Source organism: Galeopterus variegatus, unplaced genomic scaffold, assembly GCF_000696425.1.
Source record: "Galeopterus variegatus unplaced genomic scaffold, G_variegatus-3.0.2 Scaffold6480, whole genome shotgun sequence".
NCBI classification, from domain to species: Eukaryota; Metazoa; Chordata; class Mammalia; order Dermoptera; family Cynocephalidae; genus Galeopterus; species Galeopterus variegatus.
Genome location: NW_007732591.1, coordinates 53,230 through 72,057, shown reverse-complemented (window position 1 = coordinate 72,057; position 18,828 = coordinate 53,230). Strand labels below are relative to the sequence as shown.

General features: G+C 34.5%; 1 protein-coding gene across 2 annotated transcripts in view; it reads right to left on the bottom strand.

Annotated features, from left to right (window-relative positions):
- The window catches only part of SECISBP2L (SECIS binding protein 2-like), a 50,679-nt gene that overhangs the window by 29,959 nt on the left and 1,892 nt on the right, over positions 1 to 18,828 (bottom strand). Inside the window, exons 2-8 of one of the 2 annotated variants that reach the window (XM_008590940.1) lie at positions 13,060 to 13,238; positions 11,098 to 11,280; positions 9,990 to 10,317; positions 7,630 to 7,759; positions 3,626 to 3,855; positions 3,310 to 3,334; positions 2,847 to 2,962 (exon numbers count right to left, since the gene is read on the bottom strand). In XM_008590940.1, the coding sequence (XP_008589162.1) occupies positions 2,847 to 2,962; positions 3,310 to 3,334; positions 3,626 to 3,855; positions 7,630 to 7,759; positions 9,990 to 10,317; positions 11,098 to 11,280; positions 13,060 to 13,238 (1,191 nt within the window). The remainder of the gene's footprint in view (positions 1 to 2,846; positions 2,963 to 3,309; positions 3,335 to 3,625; positions 3,856 to 7,629; positions 7,760 to 9,989; positions 10,318 to 11,097; positions 11,281 to 13,059; positions 13,239 to 18,828) is intronic. The other variant, XM_008590941.1, reaches the window with a different exon arrangement.

Here is an 18,828-nt window from a genome sequence, read left to right as displayed (position 1 = left end):
GGCGGGAGCGCTACCGCGCTCCCAGCGCCGCACCCTCCCGAGTACGCCACGGGCTCAGCCCTCAAACTGATTTTTAAATGCCCATACACACAAAAAGAAATAGATCAAGGTTCAAAAAATGGCAAAGGATATAACCAGATAAGTTCACAAAAAAAGAAATACAAATGGCCCCTAAACACATGGAAAGATGCTCAACTATATTCAGACAATATTTTCACCTAACTGGCACAAATCCAAAATCCTGAAAACACACTATTTCTGAATGTATGGAAACAGGCACTCCCCACATTGTTGTTGAGAATGAAAATTGGTACAATCTGGTGACATTTATCTAAACAAAAGATGAATTTACCTTTTGACCCAGCAGTCCTTATCTAGGAATTAATTCTACTGCTATACACACATATGTCTACCTGACACTGCTGCATGTCTATAACAGCAACAGTCTGCAAACATCTCAAGTGTCCATCAATAGGACTACAGGAATCAACAAGGGTACATCCATATAATATTAGGAGTTTAAAAAAAAAAAAAGTGAGAAAGCCCTCTATGTACTAATATGGAAATGACAGAAATGTTTCCACGATACAGTGTTAAGTGAGCAAAGCAAAGCACAGAACAGAGTGGATATGCTATCTTTTGTGTAAGAAAAGGACTAAAACATAAGATACATACTTGTATTTACCTATAATGACGTGAAGGAACTTTGGGGGAATACAAAAGAAATTGAGGAGGAGAGAAGGCAAGGAGAGGCTGGTGTGAAAATGACATTTTTTACTGCATAAACTTTTTCATCTCTTTTATTTTTCAACCTATTCATAAAATAAAGCCATTTAAAAAGATTTGTTTTCAGATTTTTTTCCATCATTTAAGATTAAAGCTACACCAGGGTATAGAACCTATTATCAAATGTTAAAACACTGGTAAAAATGTTTAAAATCACATAACTAAACATCATAGTACAGGTACAAAAACTTGATAAATGGAACAAAACAAATATCCCAGAAATAGCTCTTAGCACATAAGAAATTAGCAAAAATCAGTAAAACAGAAGCACAAACCAGAGGAAAGAATGAATTACAATGTTATGACAACAAGCTAACTACTTTGAAAATCCACTTCATTATGTTTTATCACGCATCAAAATAACTCTCAGATAAAAATGTCTTGAAGCATTACACTATAATAAAGAAGCGGAAAACAAAGGTAAATATTAATTTGATTTCTAAAAGACTTTTTAAAGTCTAAAAACAATCAGAAATTACAAAAGGGGAAACTATTTTAATTTAAAAGGAAAAAAAGATTCTGCATCTCAAAAATCAAACAAATATATACTTAAGAAGAGTACAAGGATAACAAAGCATCAGATGTAGAAAAGAGGGTGACTCATTAGCTCAGTGGGTTAGAGCGCGGTGTTATAACGCCAAGGACAAAGGTTCAGATCCCATACTGGCCAGTCGCCAAAAAAAAAAAAAGTAGAAAAGAAAAGAAACACACTGTCAACATCTGGCTCTGGTTATTTTGGAATGAAGACAGATACAAAATAAACAAAACTTAACACAGCAGATGTATTTGCATAATTTTCTTTTTTGTTCGTTTACCATTCTTCACCATTTTTGAGACAGAGATAAAATGTTTTTCATTTCTGTATTATTTCCTCTCCAGTGGGCTACTAATATCAAAAGCAACAGTACAGATACTGCAAACTTGGCAGGACTAGTTACAGTTTCAACAGAAAATTTCAGCACTTAAGTAAATATTTTGTAGATTCTTGTTTTAGCTCTTTTATTTTTAATCAAAGGTAGATTGCCTCACAGGCCTGCCACAAACAATGACTTATTCTGCAATAACCACAGGGAAAAGGGCATTATCCTGCTTATTTTCCTGACTGCCTAAAATGATGTTAAGGCAAAGGAAGAGGCAAGTGGTTGGTGTATTTAATTCATTAGTAACTTGCTCTTTATTTCAGTTCATCTAGAGATCTATTCATGATAGTTTTAATTCCTTAACTAGACTGAAAGAATCCAGGAAGGCTATCTAATAAATGAAAAGGAAAAATACTGATCAATACACAACTCCCTGATTACACAGCCAACCAATGAAGAAAGATATAGTTAATGAAAGTTTGTGGCAGTGTATAGCCCACTCTGCTTGTACTGCAGCTAGGACCACTCTTGAAAGCCTTCAAGAAGCTGTCCAGTCTGGCTACGTTACAGCACGAGGCTGCCGTCACTGCGGCACTTCCACTAACACAGAAGGGTGTTTATAATCGAGTAAAGATACATGTAAAGCTGCAGTACTTAATGTTTAAAGAATCAATACTAAGGCATAAAATACTTAAAAAATTTTTATATGGACAGGAAAAAAAGCCATCACTGCGGCACTTCCACTAACACAGAAGGGTGTTTATAATCGAGTAAAGATACATGTAAAGCTGCAGTACTTACGTTTAAAGAATCAATACTAAGGCATAAAATACTTAAAAAATTTTTATATGGACAGGAAAAAAACATGGAGATGAAGCAAGATTGGAGAGCATCCTTTTTTCAAATTATAAAATATTCAAGTATATAGGAAACTAGAAAAATGGTACCGTATACAGCCATATGTACACTCACCACCTTCATTCAACATTTTACCATTTTGTTTCATTATTAATTTTATTGGCTAAGCCATTTTAAAGTAAGTTACAGATATTGTGATAGTTCACTTTTAAATAGCTCAATATGCATCTCCAAAAATTAAGAATACTGTCCTTCAGAGCCACTATACCATTATTATATTTAACAAATTTAAAATAATTCATCTCACAGCTAATCAAAATTTTCCCACCTAATTCAAATTACCTGTGAATTATTTCTTTGTTCAATTTGCCTTCCACCTCTAGAAAATGTTTGGGTTTTTTCCATCCAAGGTTTTTTCTGAGTTGCCTGGCAAGTTACATTGGACCAATTTATACCACCTGTAACAAGTGAAATTTAAAAGAATTATTTACTTACAAAAGATGCCAAAACCTAAATTGCCCTCCTATTCATGTACTGAAATTCAGTCACTATAAATGTAATACTAAAATTTTTTCTATTAACTTTAAGTAGTATTTCAGTTCTTAGTAACACAGTGTCATCTTGCTGAACAGATATTTTCTCAACTTGATCAGCAGAACTGTACTTTCACATTAACTTGAATCTCCCAAAGATTGCTAATTTTTTTTTTTTTTTTTTAGTATCAGCAAGCTTCATGCTTAAATGGAAAATTTGAACATGGACAAAGAAGAAAGTATAGCAAAAACATCATACAGAAAATAAGTACCTGCACATACAGATGATTCCACATGCTAAAAAGGAAACAAAAAAAGACAATTATTTTCTACCTAAGAGTCAATATTATTTACCTTGCAAAATGTTTCATAATTTAGTCTAGTGTGAAGCTTGCTTATTGCGATCTTAGAATACTTCTCCATAAATGAACATTTATATTATTAATAATGAAATATATAAAACACATTGTTAACTATCCTATTACTATATGAATTGTTAACAAAAATAGATACTTCAGCTTTAGCAGAGGACACAAAGATAACACTGTTATCAACGACTGATAAAGAAATCAAGGCAATGTTACATACGTTCATGGTCCCAGAGTCAGGATTTCTCAAAGCCCCCACTGTGGGCTGGTTGTTGCTGTGTTTGGGACTGCAATAACCACTGTCACTGTCAATGTCGGCTTCACTTGCTCCCTGCTCACTAGAGGATTCAGCAGTGGGGTGGGATGCTCTTCTCCTTCTGCCTTTGGACTTCCAGAGCATTGTGGCAGTACTCTCTGAGAGAGACTTGTTAGCAATATCTGATGGGAAATCTACAAGACAAGGGAAGTATGACAACTCTTTGTGATGACCAAATTGATAAATTCTTGTTAAATTATCATTAAGGCTGTAAGAAAATAAAGATATCAAACTTCGTAAATGGAAAAATAGGTGACAACTTTTTGAAAAGATTAGTAAAAGGTAACATGCTCCTGATAAGTTGGTTTATAACATGTTTTTATTATGAAAAGAGAATAAAATATTTATATCACTTAAAACAACCATCAGCCATTTAAGAAAGAGAACATCACCAATCTTCTGAAGTCCACTGTGTGCCCCTTCTACCACAGCATCCTCTTTTTTCCCCAGAGGTTACCTCTACTCTAAATTCTGTGTTCACCATTCCCTCACTTTTCTTTATAGATTTACTATGGACTTTTTAAAAACTTTATTTAAAAAAAAAAAATCATACTGTCCACATTCTTCTGTGATTCTCCCCACAGGCACTCCGTATTGTTTTTTAGATTCTGATGCATGTGGCTATAATTCATTAGTGTCACTGAAATCTAGAATGCCTTTCTATGATTACACCATAATGTATTTATCCCCTGTGATACAACATTTGGGTTGTTTTGTTATTAATAACAATACTGCTATAAACATTCTTATATAGACACATTTATATACATGTGTTCATGTGAAAGTCTGTCCAAGGTAAATACCGCTGGGACTCAGGGGATGCAAGCATCTAACTTTACTTAACGTCAAATCACTTTCAAAGGTGGTTAAAACAATTTACACTCCAACAGCAAGATATAAATATCTCTACTGATCCACATACTCACCAAATACTTGATACTGTATTCTAGAATATAATTTTTGCAATCTTTTGAGGATAAGAAGGTGACTCATTGTGAGTTTCGATTCGCATTTTTCTGCTTTACATAATGCGATTGAGCATCTTTTCTGATACTTTTAGCTGCTAATGTTTTCCCTTCTATGAAATTCCTGTTAATTTTACTTTTGGATTACTTGACTTCCATTTTTCTAAGTTATCTGTTTCTTATTTTTTTATTTCACAAATTGTAACCACAGTAAGACATTTCCCCTCCACCCAAAAAAGCTCTTACAATCTTCTCTCAACAAATCACAAGTTTTCCTTTTTCTACATTTCTGCCCATAAATACTTTTTGTACAGCATTGACACAATTGTGAGTTCTGCTCTGCTTAACATGTCTTGTGTTAGGATAAGTCTTCATAATTATACTCTAAGACGGCTCCATATTATTCCACTGAGAGTGTATCCTGTGTTTTCATGACTTGTCACCTGCTACTGGACACTAACAAGGTTTCATTGTTTTTGTTGCACTGGTATAACATGCATCTTTAATCAAATAGCCCCTTCGCTTTCTGGGGGGAAATTCCATTTGGATACATTCACAGGAGTGGGATGACTGGGTCAAAAGAAAGATTCCTATAGTCCTGTCAAACTGTTTCAACACTGTGTCCCAAGGGCCCTAAGGATGGGGTGGGATCATTTTCTTATTGATTCACATGAATTCTTTATATACCTTATACTAATCATTTGTCAGTCACACGCATGCTAAAAATCTTTTCCAAGTTTGTGGCTTGTTCCTTCACTCACTTTTAATAAGCAGAAATCCTTAATTTTAGAAAGAGTTCCCTCCCTGTAGTTATTAAGATATCTAGATATCTGCCTATATTTCTTCTACCATCGTTTTTTTCCCATTTAAGTCCTTAATTCATCCGGAATAAATTTGTGTGAGGAACAAACTAGGGATCAGGAATGCTATTTTGTCATTTTCCACATGTGTTTCCATACATATATGGGTCTGTTTGGGGGCTCTCTGTTCTGTTCAATTTTTGTATACTTCCACTGATAATATAAACCTATAAGAATTAAGAGGGCTTGATAAGTATTGATATCTAGAGGAAAAGTTCTTTTCCAGAGATGTCTTGGTTCTTCTCAGACCACTGCTCCTTCATTTCAGAATTAGTTTGTCAAGTTCCCCCAAAATTCCTATTGGAATTTTTATTAGAACTGCATCGTATCTACAGACTAACTTAGGGAAAACTGACATTTACAATATCCAGTTGTCCTACATGAACATGATATTTAGGTTTTTCTTAATGTTCTGTAATAAAATCTTATGGTTTTTGCACATATGTCTCTCACATCTTCTCTTAAGATTTATTCCCAGAAACTCTGTATTTTTGTTGCTATTGTAAACTACATTTTTTTAAAGCTTGTAGGCACACTTAAATGCAACTAACTTTTGTACCTTATATCTAGCCATCTTATTAAATCTTATTAAATAATATGAGCTTGTATTCAAAAAGTAAAAATTCATTACAAATGGAAAGATATATTCCTATTAAACTATAATATTTAATTCTATCTCTGATTGATACCAACTAATCCTCAGAAATTATGAACTAAAAAGTAAAAATACTGATAGAGGGCTGGCCAGTTAGAACAGTTGGTTAGAGTGCGGCCTTCTAACACCAAGGTCAAGGGTTTGGATCCCCAGACCAGCCAGCCACAAAAAAAAAAAAAAAAAAAAAAAAAAAAAAATTACAGATAGAATGTACAATCTTTTATTCAAATTACGCCTTCATCTTTTCATTTTCTAATTTTTATGTTTCAGAAGATTGTCTTTGTAGTTTGCTTAATGAGCAAACTAAAGAAGTAAGGATAATTTTTAAAAGCCTTCCCAAGGTTGAAAGCATGTAGAAATGGGTCACTATAACCAGGAATGACCAAAGCAGAAAACTTTGTAATATATTACACTGTGATTCTTTTCCATAGCTATTCCAAGCATTTGTCAGAGTCTGTTAATCTCACTGCTTTATTGCCCACAACCCACATAATGACTATACTATCAGGAAAATTGTTTTTTTAACTGATTCCCAGATCTTTTCTCTGCTCCTAATGGACCTAAGCAATTGTAAAAGGATAAATGTCCAAAAGAAAAAGTACAGCCCAAATAAAATAAAGGATAAGCCATCATATTCATTTCAACCTAGACCTTATTTGAGTGGAGGCTATAGAGGGATTAAAAGGCTATTGTGCCTTTGAACAGATCTAATTCATGGCCTTGGATCATTAACAAAAATTTTTTTACCAGTTTCAAGAACAATGTTTAAGAGGAGATGGATATCTACTCTACAGATAATAAGTTGAGATCTGAGATACAAATTAGGATTTCATAATATGAACTGGAAAAGTTAGAATATTGTAAGAATATTAATCTTGTATATTACCAGGATAAAACTTTTTAACTTAATGCTTATACAGTCCTCTAAATATTTTTAACAAAATGATATCAAACTACTTCAAAATTTTTACTGACAGGATACAGGTGTCACTCATAGGTCTAGTTCAGATCTATGATAAAATATGGCACAGAAAACTTGCTAAGTTCTTTCTAGAAGTTTGTTATAAGACATTAGGATGTTTTATAAATGGTTTTAATCTAGTTATAAAAGATGTACAATTTTGATTTCTACCAAAATGAGTCCCTCAAATTTCTACCATATCTGCAAAACTCCATCTGTGATTTCTAAAACGCTCCATTACTAAGAGGGAAAAGGAAACCTCAAACCTTGTTTAAAACTGTACATAAGGCAGTAAGCAAGATGAAAGAACGTTAAGGACATGGATGGTTTTATCCTTCCTAAAGAATTTCACAAACTAGCAAGACAAATGGAAAGATGGAAAGTCTAGAACTCTGAAAAGTGGCATAATTCACAATTATAAAGTCACTGAATGAAAACAGATAAAAATCACTGATGTGTAACCTTACCAGTTTGCTGAGAAGCATCTACCAGGAGCACAATCTTTGATCGATTATCAGGACCTGCTGCATTTGTTTCTTTCTGAGTAGCTACATTTTTCACCAGTGGCTTTTTGCTTTTTATATGCTGTTGTATAAGCTGTTGATTTAAATTAAAAAAAAAAAAAAAGAACCCATTAAATGTACTAAACATTATAAAATACAACTAAATATATGTTCCAAATTAGTGGCTCCCACTAACAGGGTTACCTTATTTGGTTTCATGAAATTATCTGCTGCAAAGCATAATAGGCTAAATAACAAATTATACACATATTTGTATGCTATTTTTCAAATAACCACTAATATTACTATGAGTAATAACATATCAGCTAATTTGCAAATTTTTATTTAAAAGGGTAATAAAAAGGGTGGCAACTTATCCCAAGGCTAAATTTTAGTTTCATAATAGCAATGAGTTGCCAAAAAAAAAATCCTGCTTCAGAGTTCAAAAAGAAAATATAAAAAAACTGATTTCTTCCTTCACTTTTTAAAACAGTCACTGCTTAATAGCAATTTATGGCAGGCCGGGTTAGCTCAGTTGGTTAGAGCACAGTGTTGTAACGCTAAGGTCAGGGGTTCGGATCCCCCATACTGTCCAGCCACCAAAAAAATAAATGAATGAATAAATAAGCAATTTATACAACAGAACTCTGAATTTAACTTCTTCAACATCTGGAAATTATATACTACAGGTTGAGCATCCCTAATCCAAAAATTCGAAATTCTAAATGCTTCAAAATCCAAAGCTTTTTGAGCACCAACATGATACCCAAAGGAAAAGCTCATTAGAGCATTTCACATTTCAGATTAGGGATGCCCAACTGGTATACAGTCTGCAAATATTCCAAAATCTGAAAGAATCCAAACTGAAACGCTTCCAGTTCAAAGCATTTCAGATAAGGGATATGCAACCTGTATTATCTTATTTCCAATACTCATTTCTTTTCATTCTTGAAGATCCCAAAAGGATTTCCTTTGAACAGGTGCTTTAGGGTGCTGGCCAGTTAGCTCAGTTGATTAGAGCACAGCCTTGTGACACCAAGGTCAACGGTTTGGTTCCCCATACCAGCCAGCCACCAAAAAAACAAAAGAAAACTGGAATGCTTCCATGAACAAAGACTAAAGACTTTTCAAAGCAACCTCTGCTGCTTTTTGTATTTCAATTTGTAAAAATTATGCCAGGAGGCAGCAAAAACTTCTCCCTGAAGAAGGTGGGCTAACGGAATCTGGGGAAAGCATCAGCTCTTTGATGACACAGTCATAAGATGCATCTAAGAAATCACTCTTCTGTCTTCTTCAAAAACGCTGACCAGAAGCATGAAGCATGTTTTTCTTCTTCTTAGCTTTGATATTAAGGCTAATAAAAGCAGGCTTTTAGGTAAACAAATAGTTATCTAGAATAAACCTTAATTCTCTCTGATTTCAAGGCCTTTTTAAAAAATTAATCAAAAAGCTGGTCCTGGGGCCGGCCCGGTGGCGCACTGCGATAGTGTGCCGCTTGAGAAGTGCGGCGGTGCTCCCGCCGAGGGTTCGGATCCCACATACAGACCGGTTCCCGCTCACTGGCTGAGCGAGGCGCGGGAGCAGCACCGAGGGTTGCGATCCCGTTGCCGGTCCCGGTCTGGTACGGGGGCGACACTGAGGGTTGCGATCCGTTGCCGGACACGGAAAAAGACAAAAAAAAAAGAAAAAAAAAGCTGGTCCTGAATAAAATAGTTTCATATATTTATCTTACATTTTCTTCAGCTCTAGGAGACCTTTTGTTCACATAATAGTTAAGCACCTCTCAGATAAAGTGTTATTCCTACTAAAAATCCATAGAACAGAAAGAGAAAAGTTGAAGAGATCTAATCAATCACAAATGTTTCTTTCCATAGTATCTCCTGCTGACTTCTGAAGATTGAAATATCTTGAAGTACATTAGCCATTCAACACTACTAGCACAGGATCTACACCAACCACTCATTAATGTTGGTGTCACCATGCAATTTTTATCACTAAATTAAAATAATTTGGAAAGACTTGTGCATTATATTTATGTAAAACTCTCTAAAGGAACATGAAGATAACTGTAAATCATGTCATCAATCAGTACTGAGAAATGATCTCTCTATCCCAAACCAGAGGAAAAAAAAAAAAAGAAAGAGGAACAATAAACACAGGAAAAATTATTTTACAAATGATGTACCATTAACCATTTTATAACAGTGAACAAAATGTTTTATAATAAATTAAGCATTCAAGGTCAATACAAGTAGGAAAGTACTTATACTAGAATTAACAAAAGAAATATCAAATTTAAAAGCCAATCAAAAACAGTCACTTACTTTTGGTACCACTGACCCTCTGTTACCATTTCTGCTTCGATGACTGGACAATGGGAAGACCTGTCCAAGCTGATTTGGACGTTCCGTGCATTCTGTGGTTATAGCACTTACAGTATTTGCAGCCTGGAACGTATTGGAGTAAGGTGTAGGAAAAGGATGATAGAAACCCATAACTTGGGCACATGGTGCTGGCATCAGCTGATAATATGTATACTCTGTAGAAACAGGTGGCTGAGCAGATATAATGGGGTAGGCAAGGTATGGTCCTCCAGTAGGGTTTGGATTGGGCTGTTGCCATCGTATATCACTGTTATATAAAGGAAATTGTCTGCAAAACCAAATAAAAAAAAGAACAAATCTATTGACAAGTCTAAAAATAACACCAAGCAAAACATCTCAACTCATCTTAATAAAAGAAAAAACAGTTTGGAGCAGTGGCTTCATAATAATCCTGGGAAAGGTGACAAAATTAACATCATCTTATAAATTTCTTTGCTATAATTAGAGATCATTATGTACATGTAATAACAATTTTTTGGGGGGTGGGGACTGGTAAGGGGATCGCAACCCTTGGCACAGTGTGGTCTGCACCACGCTCAGCCAGTGAGTGCACCGGCCAGCCCTATATAGGATCCGAACCCACGGCCTTGGCGCTACCAGCACCGCATTCTCCCGAGTGAGCCACAGGGCCAGCCCTACATGTAATAACAATTTAAATGACAGTATAAAGGAATCCAACCTGATAGTTTTACAGCATTCTACATACCATTATTATTTGTGAGTCTGCTCTCACCTCCTCAAGATATTTCTGCCTAAAAGTTAAACACCTAGCTGCTCCATCTGCCAACAAGGGTAGTCCAAAGTTCCCATCCAATGCTAACAACTGTGACAGTCTTCTTAAAAAGCAGAGTAAGGTGATCATTACATAGGGTAATTTAATTCCTCTACCTCTCATTCTTCGGCTCAATCCCAAGGCCTCCTACTCCTCACTTGATATTCCTCTAACCACTTGGCCAAGTCCAGCTCTTCTGCTGGCTCCCCTCCTTGGCAATGGAAGCAGGCTCCAGGTCCAAGGGAAAGAGGAGAAGAGAGAAGCCTGTCCACTTACATCTTATGCCCAGCAACACTTCTTCTAGTGTGGTTTCTATAAAGCACCAGCAAGATTCTTCCTGTCCCAGCAGCTTCCTCACAGCAAGATTCTTCCTGTCCCAGTAGCTTCCTCACCAAAGGCTGCTGCTGATGAATGAAGAGTCCTAGGGAGTGGGTAGCTGAAGCATAGAGCCTTTCCTCACTACTCCCATGACAAAGCAAAATGGAAAAATGTTCACTACCATATTTGTATGAATATTTTAAAATAATCTCCTGGATGGCTTACTCATAAATTCTCAAAGATTATTTGGTAAGGCAAGAAAACAAATTAAATTTACAATACTGTACACTTGGCCATTTTGTCAAACAGGAAAACAGTATTGTTAAATTTAGTTTATGGGGCCAGCCCCATAGCTCACTCGGAGAGTGTGGTGCTGGTAGTGCCAAGGCCGCTGGTTCGGATCCTATATAGGGCTGGCCGGTGCGCTCACTGGCTGAGCGTGGTGCGGACCACACCATGCCGAGGGTTGCGATCCCCTTACCAGTCACAAAAAAAAAAAAAAATTAGTTTATGAATCATCTTGTGCATTGTCCAATATAGGTCAAAGATTTGTTATATAATGCTAACTTCAACTGAGAAGGATCCCTTAGTTTCTGTTTGTCCAACCCCAAGACTCTTTATTAAGAACCTGAGAGGGCCGGCGCGGTGGGCAGTGCGCCGCTTGGGAGCGCGGCAGCACTCCCGCCGAGGGTTCGGATCCCTCATACAGACCGGTTCCGCTCACTGGCTGAGCGAGGGGCGGGCGCAGCACCGAGGGTTGCGATCCCGTTGCCGGTCCCGGTCCGGTACGGGCGCGACACTGAGGGTTGCGGTCCGTTGCCGGACACAAAAAAAGACAAAAAGGAAAAAAAAAAGAACCTGAGAATATTAACTTGAATATATAATACATGAGAAGGTAGTTTAGTGGCCTCATATATCATACACTCAGAACTTCTCAAAGAATATGCATTGGCACACTAGTGTGCCACAATGGGTTTTAGATGTTTGAAAATATTGATTGCCTCAGCCCCTAGGGATGTCTGGGCAGAGCCTAGAACCACTAGCTGTCTCATCCATTTATCCCATAGTGCTACAGAAATACAATTTTTTGTGTGACATAAGTTGAAAAAGACTGAAAGTACTTTTGTACAGCAATAAAATGAACTACACCAATAAAATGCTAATCACTCAGACAGTCTAAGCAGTGTTAGAAAGGCTATCATAACAATTACAAATTATGCCCTAACCACTACGTCACACATTATCTGAACTGCAGGCATTTTGCTAAATCACTCTGATTATAGCATGGATGTTAAATTTAAACTAAAATCAGAGTCTAGAAATGTATGCAAACTAACCATGAAAGCTTTGAAGTTAAGGACTATCCCTTGGTGTTTTCTTCTTATGCCAGAGACTATCCTGGCAATTATAAGATTAGACATTTAATCTCAATAAAGGGTTCACCTCTTTCTGAATATTTCATTCTTCCCTTTGGGTCAATTTATTTCAAATAAATTTCAAAGACTTAATAGTGAAGAAATAGCCAAAGACCTCCATTTTCTTTCAGAAAGAATGAGAAAATAATCCATGTTAACAATTTTCAAATTTCTACATCATTTGGTTTAATTTACTCCCTCTTAAAAAATAGAGGAAATGGGGGCCGGCCCGTGGCTCACTCGGGAGAGTGCGGTGCTGATAACACCAAGGCCCCGGGTTCGGATCCCATATAGGGATGGCCGGTTTGCTCACTGGGTGAGCGTGGTGCTGACAACACCAAGTCAAGGGTTAAGATCCCCTTACCGGTCATCTTTTAAAAAAAAAAAAAATAGAGGAAATGGTTAATGTTTAGAAGTGAAAAAAGAAAAAAATTAAGAAGTGTGTTTTGCCAACTTCTATATTTCTCCCTGCCCCCAATAAAGAAAATAATAATAAACAAGTTACCTATTAGACTGGTTTTCTTGCACAAATGGATAACAAGTAATCAGGTAGCTGGGAATTGGAGTTGGTTCTATACCAGAAACACTTCCATTATCATTTGGGAGAGCCATAGGGATCATAAAGGTATCAGGATTCTTCTTCTGAGGAATAAATGGCTCTACCTCAGCTGACAGCTTGACATTCTTCAAAGAGAAGGTGAAATGCATTAATAAAAAATGAGCAAGCAACTTAGTACAAATTCATAATTTAACAACAGAAGAGTCAATCTTTACGAACAGTAATTAAGTCTTAATTAGGTCTCTTCTTGGTACTCATGAAACATCCAGAAGAAACAGCAATGTCAGTTTAAAATAACTGAATAATGATTGAGTTATTTAGACAAAGCCATCAAATAAAATAATAAAAAACTTTTACTACATTTCAGTGAAATTGTTTCTTATATAAACAAAGCTGTTAAAACAATCAAGACAACAAGGAAGTCATACTTCAGGGTCTAAAAATAAAGCTGGTAGTAAGAGAACTAGCTCTTCAGACAAAACTGTGCTTTTAACTAATTTTGTTAGAGGAAAAATCATTAAATGGAGTTCCAAAGCATAATTATATTTGTTTGATTAGTCTAAAAAAGTCTATTTCCATCTATTTCAGGAAATTAGAGTAATATCATTAAATTAAAAGGAAGGAAAATGTTTAAGACAAGTGAAAAATACTTAAGGAGAAAAAACTTCTCTTTCATAGTTAAAACTGGGTAAAATGACAACTACTTCAGGTTCCCAATAGACAGCTGAGCAAACTAAAATAATCCATAGGATGTACTACATTTTAGTTTAGTTTCTATCTTTTCTTATAATAAATCTACAGAGATTTTAAAAGACATATAAAAGAGAAACATACAGTATTTAGGGATATAAATGTGGATGACAAATATATAAAGAAAAGTAAATAAGATCCATAAAAGTCGGGAAAGTTCTATGACCTAATTAGGGTGAAACTTACAAGGTGTTTACTTTACAATGATTCATTAAGCTGTACATTGGTTTGAGGCAGTTTTCTATGTATTGAACAACAAATTTAACATTTTAAATTATTTTTTAATCTGTAAGCATATTCTGCAAAAACAGAATGTTAAAAACCACATAAATATTATAATCTGAAAAGATAGTAAATACTTTTTAACAAAACAAGTGAATGTAAGCCAGTGTTTTAACCACTCAAAACAATTACCTTAAAAGCAATGATCCTAACCAGAACTTTTTCCCAATAAATCCATATGGTAATATTTATTAGAATCTTCCACCAAATCACAGTTTTGAGAATAAATTTTAGGCATGTTTCTCAGAAAAGTAGTAACAAATCCAAGAAAATCTTAAGACAGACAATATATTCAGTATATAGCTTAATATACTTAATAAGAATTAAGTTCCCTAAAAACAATTAACTGTAAGTATTCAGAAATGCTTGTTAAAAAAAGAGGGAAAGAGGGAGGGAGGAAACAAAATCTAAACTATATAGCAGTATAATTCAATGTCTTTTCTCCCTACCTTTTCCTTAACTCTGAAGTCTATATTTGTACTATTAACCAAATCTGAAGTAGATATAGTAATAATACTTAGAAATATTTGTGAACTGAAGTTGGTTTTTTGAATTTTAACATAACAGGCAAAACCACCTTCAAACACTAATAATGTAAGTTAATTTTCTTTGTAATATTCATTAGAACCCATAAGTTATTTACATAGGGTGTAATAGATCAAGCTAATAAATACTTCCCCAGTTAGGAAAAAAGAAAGCTAGCTTTCAACAATAATGCACAGATAATGGAAACTTGCTTCATATAGTTTATACATATACATAAGAGGGAAAATTTAAATCACATTTTAACTGCACCAAAAACGTAATTTTTAGGATTTCTTTTAATCAAAAAGTCTTTTGAACATATGAGAACTCCCTAAACAGTTTTACAAATCTGGACTATTAGACATGGGGTTTTTTTTGTTTTTGTTTTTGTTTTCTAAAGCAAGGAATATTGGTATATCAAATTCTCAGTCTAAAATGAAAAAAGGAACCATACTAATATAACTCTAAGTACATAATTTTAAAATAACACTTTTCCTGACATCCCCCCGCCCCCAACACCAACTCATAAATTACTTTGGGTAACAAAATACTCAAATTCTTGCTCAGGTCAAAAGTTGCAACAAATTTTTACACCAGTCCAATCTGCACTTCACAAAAACAGAGTTTTATGAACTTAGGTAATCCACTGTTCAAAAGAGGTTATGCATAATTTATAACTGTTTACACATATACACACTATATACCTTTAAATATTAAAGTTTGTATTACTTTCTATTCTAAGTGCAATTCTAAATACCAGAGTTCAACAATAAAACTCAGACACTGAAATGATCCTTTGTTTTTAGCAAAAAAATAAAAAAATAAAAAAAAGAGAGAGAGAGAGAAAAGAGCTGCTATAGTCAACAGCTGCACAAACAGAAGATGTCACTAGTAGGAACAGACTGGCAAACTTTCTCCTATACTTACAATTTTGTATGGTTTCAAAAATTGTTTATTGTGACTTTGTGGCCTTCAATATTTTACATCAAAATGTAGCATCTGTTGTTCTCAGGCCAGGAAAACAATATTAAGATCCCAAACTATTCTTAAAATTCCATGTTAATAAAGCCCGTACAGATAATATATTAAGTAAGCAACAGACTCTAACAATATTTTAATTACTATATTAGCACAGAAATAAAAAAAAAGTCTTTCATAGTGGACAACAAAATGGTATGAAAAAATTGGACTATGTACTTCGTATAATGTTATTCCACAGCTTGAATTTCTGTGTACAGTCCGTCTCTTTACTTCAGCCAAGATTTATTTTTTAGAGATTAGAAATTTTATAGCAGGGAGTTGTCTCCATAAAGTAATGAAAATATAAATAAAAGTCTAATCACTCTCGTACTACTACTTGCTTCCAAAAAAACCAAAAACGAAAAAACAAAAAAAAAAACCCCAAACCCCAACTACCTACATACTAAAATTACCTTTATCTTTCAGAAATTATTTCAGAATTTTCCAAATTAATGAAAAAATCATAATAATCACAGCTAACTCTCTCTGAAAAAATACTTAAGCATGGCCAAAGGTAAAATAAATGTCTTCTTAAGGAAAAAAAAGATTAGTGCTTAAGAAATACCTGCTGGCTGCGTTCTTTTCTGATTGGAATAGCTTACACTGAAAGTAAACCAGTTGCCAAAACAAACTGCAGTAGTTATATGTATAAGATTTACAAGACTTCAGAAAATATTGAGAAAGAAAATGAAAGTACTTAACATAGACTCTGCCCACTTGCTTTTCTATTCATACATTTTCCCCTTTTTCTTAAAACAGACCACATCTAATCCTGCTAAAACTTAATGGTACTTTTCTAAAAACCAGCTTTCTAGATTTAACATTAGTTTTTAGGTTATCTAATTTATTAATTCCTGTTTTTACATTTATTATTTTCTCTCCTGCTTTGACATGGGGATTTCCCCCTAACTTCTTGCCTTGGATGCTTACTTTTTATTTCCTTTTTAAAATGTTTAACAATGAGAGCATTTTTATGACTATGCATTTGCCTCAGAGTACAGCTTCTGTTACATCCAACAGGTTTTCATAGTGGTATTTTACTGTTACTACTTTTCCAATAACTTGTCATTCTATTTTTTATTTCTTATGTGACCTAAGGGCTTGAAAAATGTTTTTTTAAGTTTCCATATGGTATTTTCTCTAAATGAACATGTATATACTTTATTTTAGGTTATAAAAGTATTATTTTTAAATCTGATGATTAGGTCATTTACTTATATCGATATATAAATGGGCCAAGTGAAGTATTACTGAATAACAAATAATTCATAATAACTTATTTACAATACATTTAGTTTGGATTGCTGCTACTAGTTGAAGTTTACAAATTATTTTAAGGAAACATTTATAACCCAGACAATTTTATATTCGCATTTGTTCACCTTATTGATGAGCAGCATATTGCATGAAATCATATTCATTACATGTTTTTCTAACTAATGACATTAATAACCAACAATTTTATAAATTCTTTTAAAAGAACTTATCTATTGTGAATGTTCTAAAAATTAAGCCAACATTTAAGTTTTTTGTGATAATACAAAAGAGAATGTAAACCTCAAGTGTTCTGTCACTTCTATGCCCATTGTTTATTAAAAAATCTCAAAACACTACCATAAATTTCCTAAAAATAGAAACACCAGGTCTTTATAAACAAACGTAACTCTGAGATTTATTCTTCACATGTCTTCACAAGATTTTTTTTTAAGATAAAAAATGCATTACACCAAGTAATATCTGTTTGTAGAACATCTAACTCTGGCAGTTAAAATTAAGCTTCTTGTTTTGATTTGGGACAGTCTTGCTAAAAGAGAATACTCCTGAGATTCTCTTCTGGTTATAACAGTTTTTCAAACAATCATTATTGCAATTAAGATTATCCACCTAGCACTGTATTCCCAGTAATTTACTTTTTATGATCTTGGCAAAAATGCATAAAATTTATCTTTTTATAAAAAGATTTTATATAAAAAATGAGACATTCACAAGAACAGCAACATGAATGCCTTCAGGCAAAAAAAAGGTTTAGATTTTTTAAAAAGTTACACTTATGCAGTACTCCAGAGATTTAATTAGGCTAAGGTGAAATGCAGAAACTCTGTACTAAGAACTATTTTTTTTTTTTTTAAAAAGATGACCGGTAAGGGGACCTTAACCCTTGACTTGGTGTTGTCAGCACCACGCTCACCCAGTGAGGTAACCGGCCATCCCTATATGGGATCCGAACCTGGGGCCTCGGCGCTATCAGCACCGCACTGTCCCGAGTGAGCCACGGGCCGGCCCCTAAGAACTATTTTTAAAAAACTCAAACTTCTATGAAGTGCTAACCACTACAATATTATATATAATGAGTAAGTTTTAATGCTGTAGGCATTTCCAGAAATTCTGAATATAAGCCAACACTGGTTTAAAAGGAAAAAAACATTTTGTGAGAAAAAATGGAAATTCTGCACATACCACACACACCTTTTAATGACTTTTCAAAGTTCACTTCAGTAGTGAATAGAAATATAACAGTATATTCCAAATAACCTGGAAAAGCCATTACATTACTCCATGGTACAGTAGGGAAAAAAAAATCAAGAATCCCACAAAGTTTATAAACCTCAGCCCCTAATCTACCATCAAGTTAATGGTTCTTAGCCTCCCCTTTGAGAATGTGATGAAAATAATGAAGACTTGCCCAGAAAAATGCATATGTAAAAGGAAGCACACTCCTTCCAGGTCATCAATGGACTCCTGAATTAACTGCCAGTAGTTTTTAGTAGACAGAGCAGCGTCACTTCTCTGGATCTGTTTTCTGAGTGTGTGGGAAAAGTTTCAAATTACTCCTCTCAATTAGAGTTAGGCTGGAGAAGAGGCAGGAGGTACCAGAAGATAAAAAAATCTTCAACAGAAAACCTTTTTTTTCATAATTTTTTCCTATTAAGTTTCTACAAGGTGTTTAATAGGCCATGGACTTTGGAAAGATGTGGGATGAAAGAGGAAGAGGCCCTCCAGTTTAAATAAACTCACAGCACTTGCTGTTAAGAAAAATCACACACAAACAGCTATGCTAAAAGTTACCAACTAAACAATTAATTACATTTCTTCTAAGATGAAAGGAACTATAAATATACACATGGTAGCATTACTGGT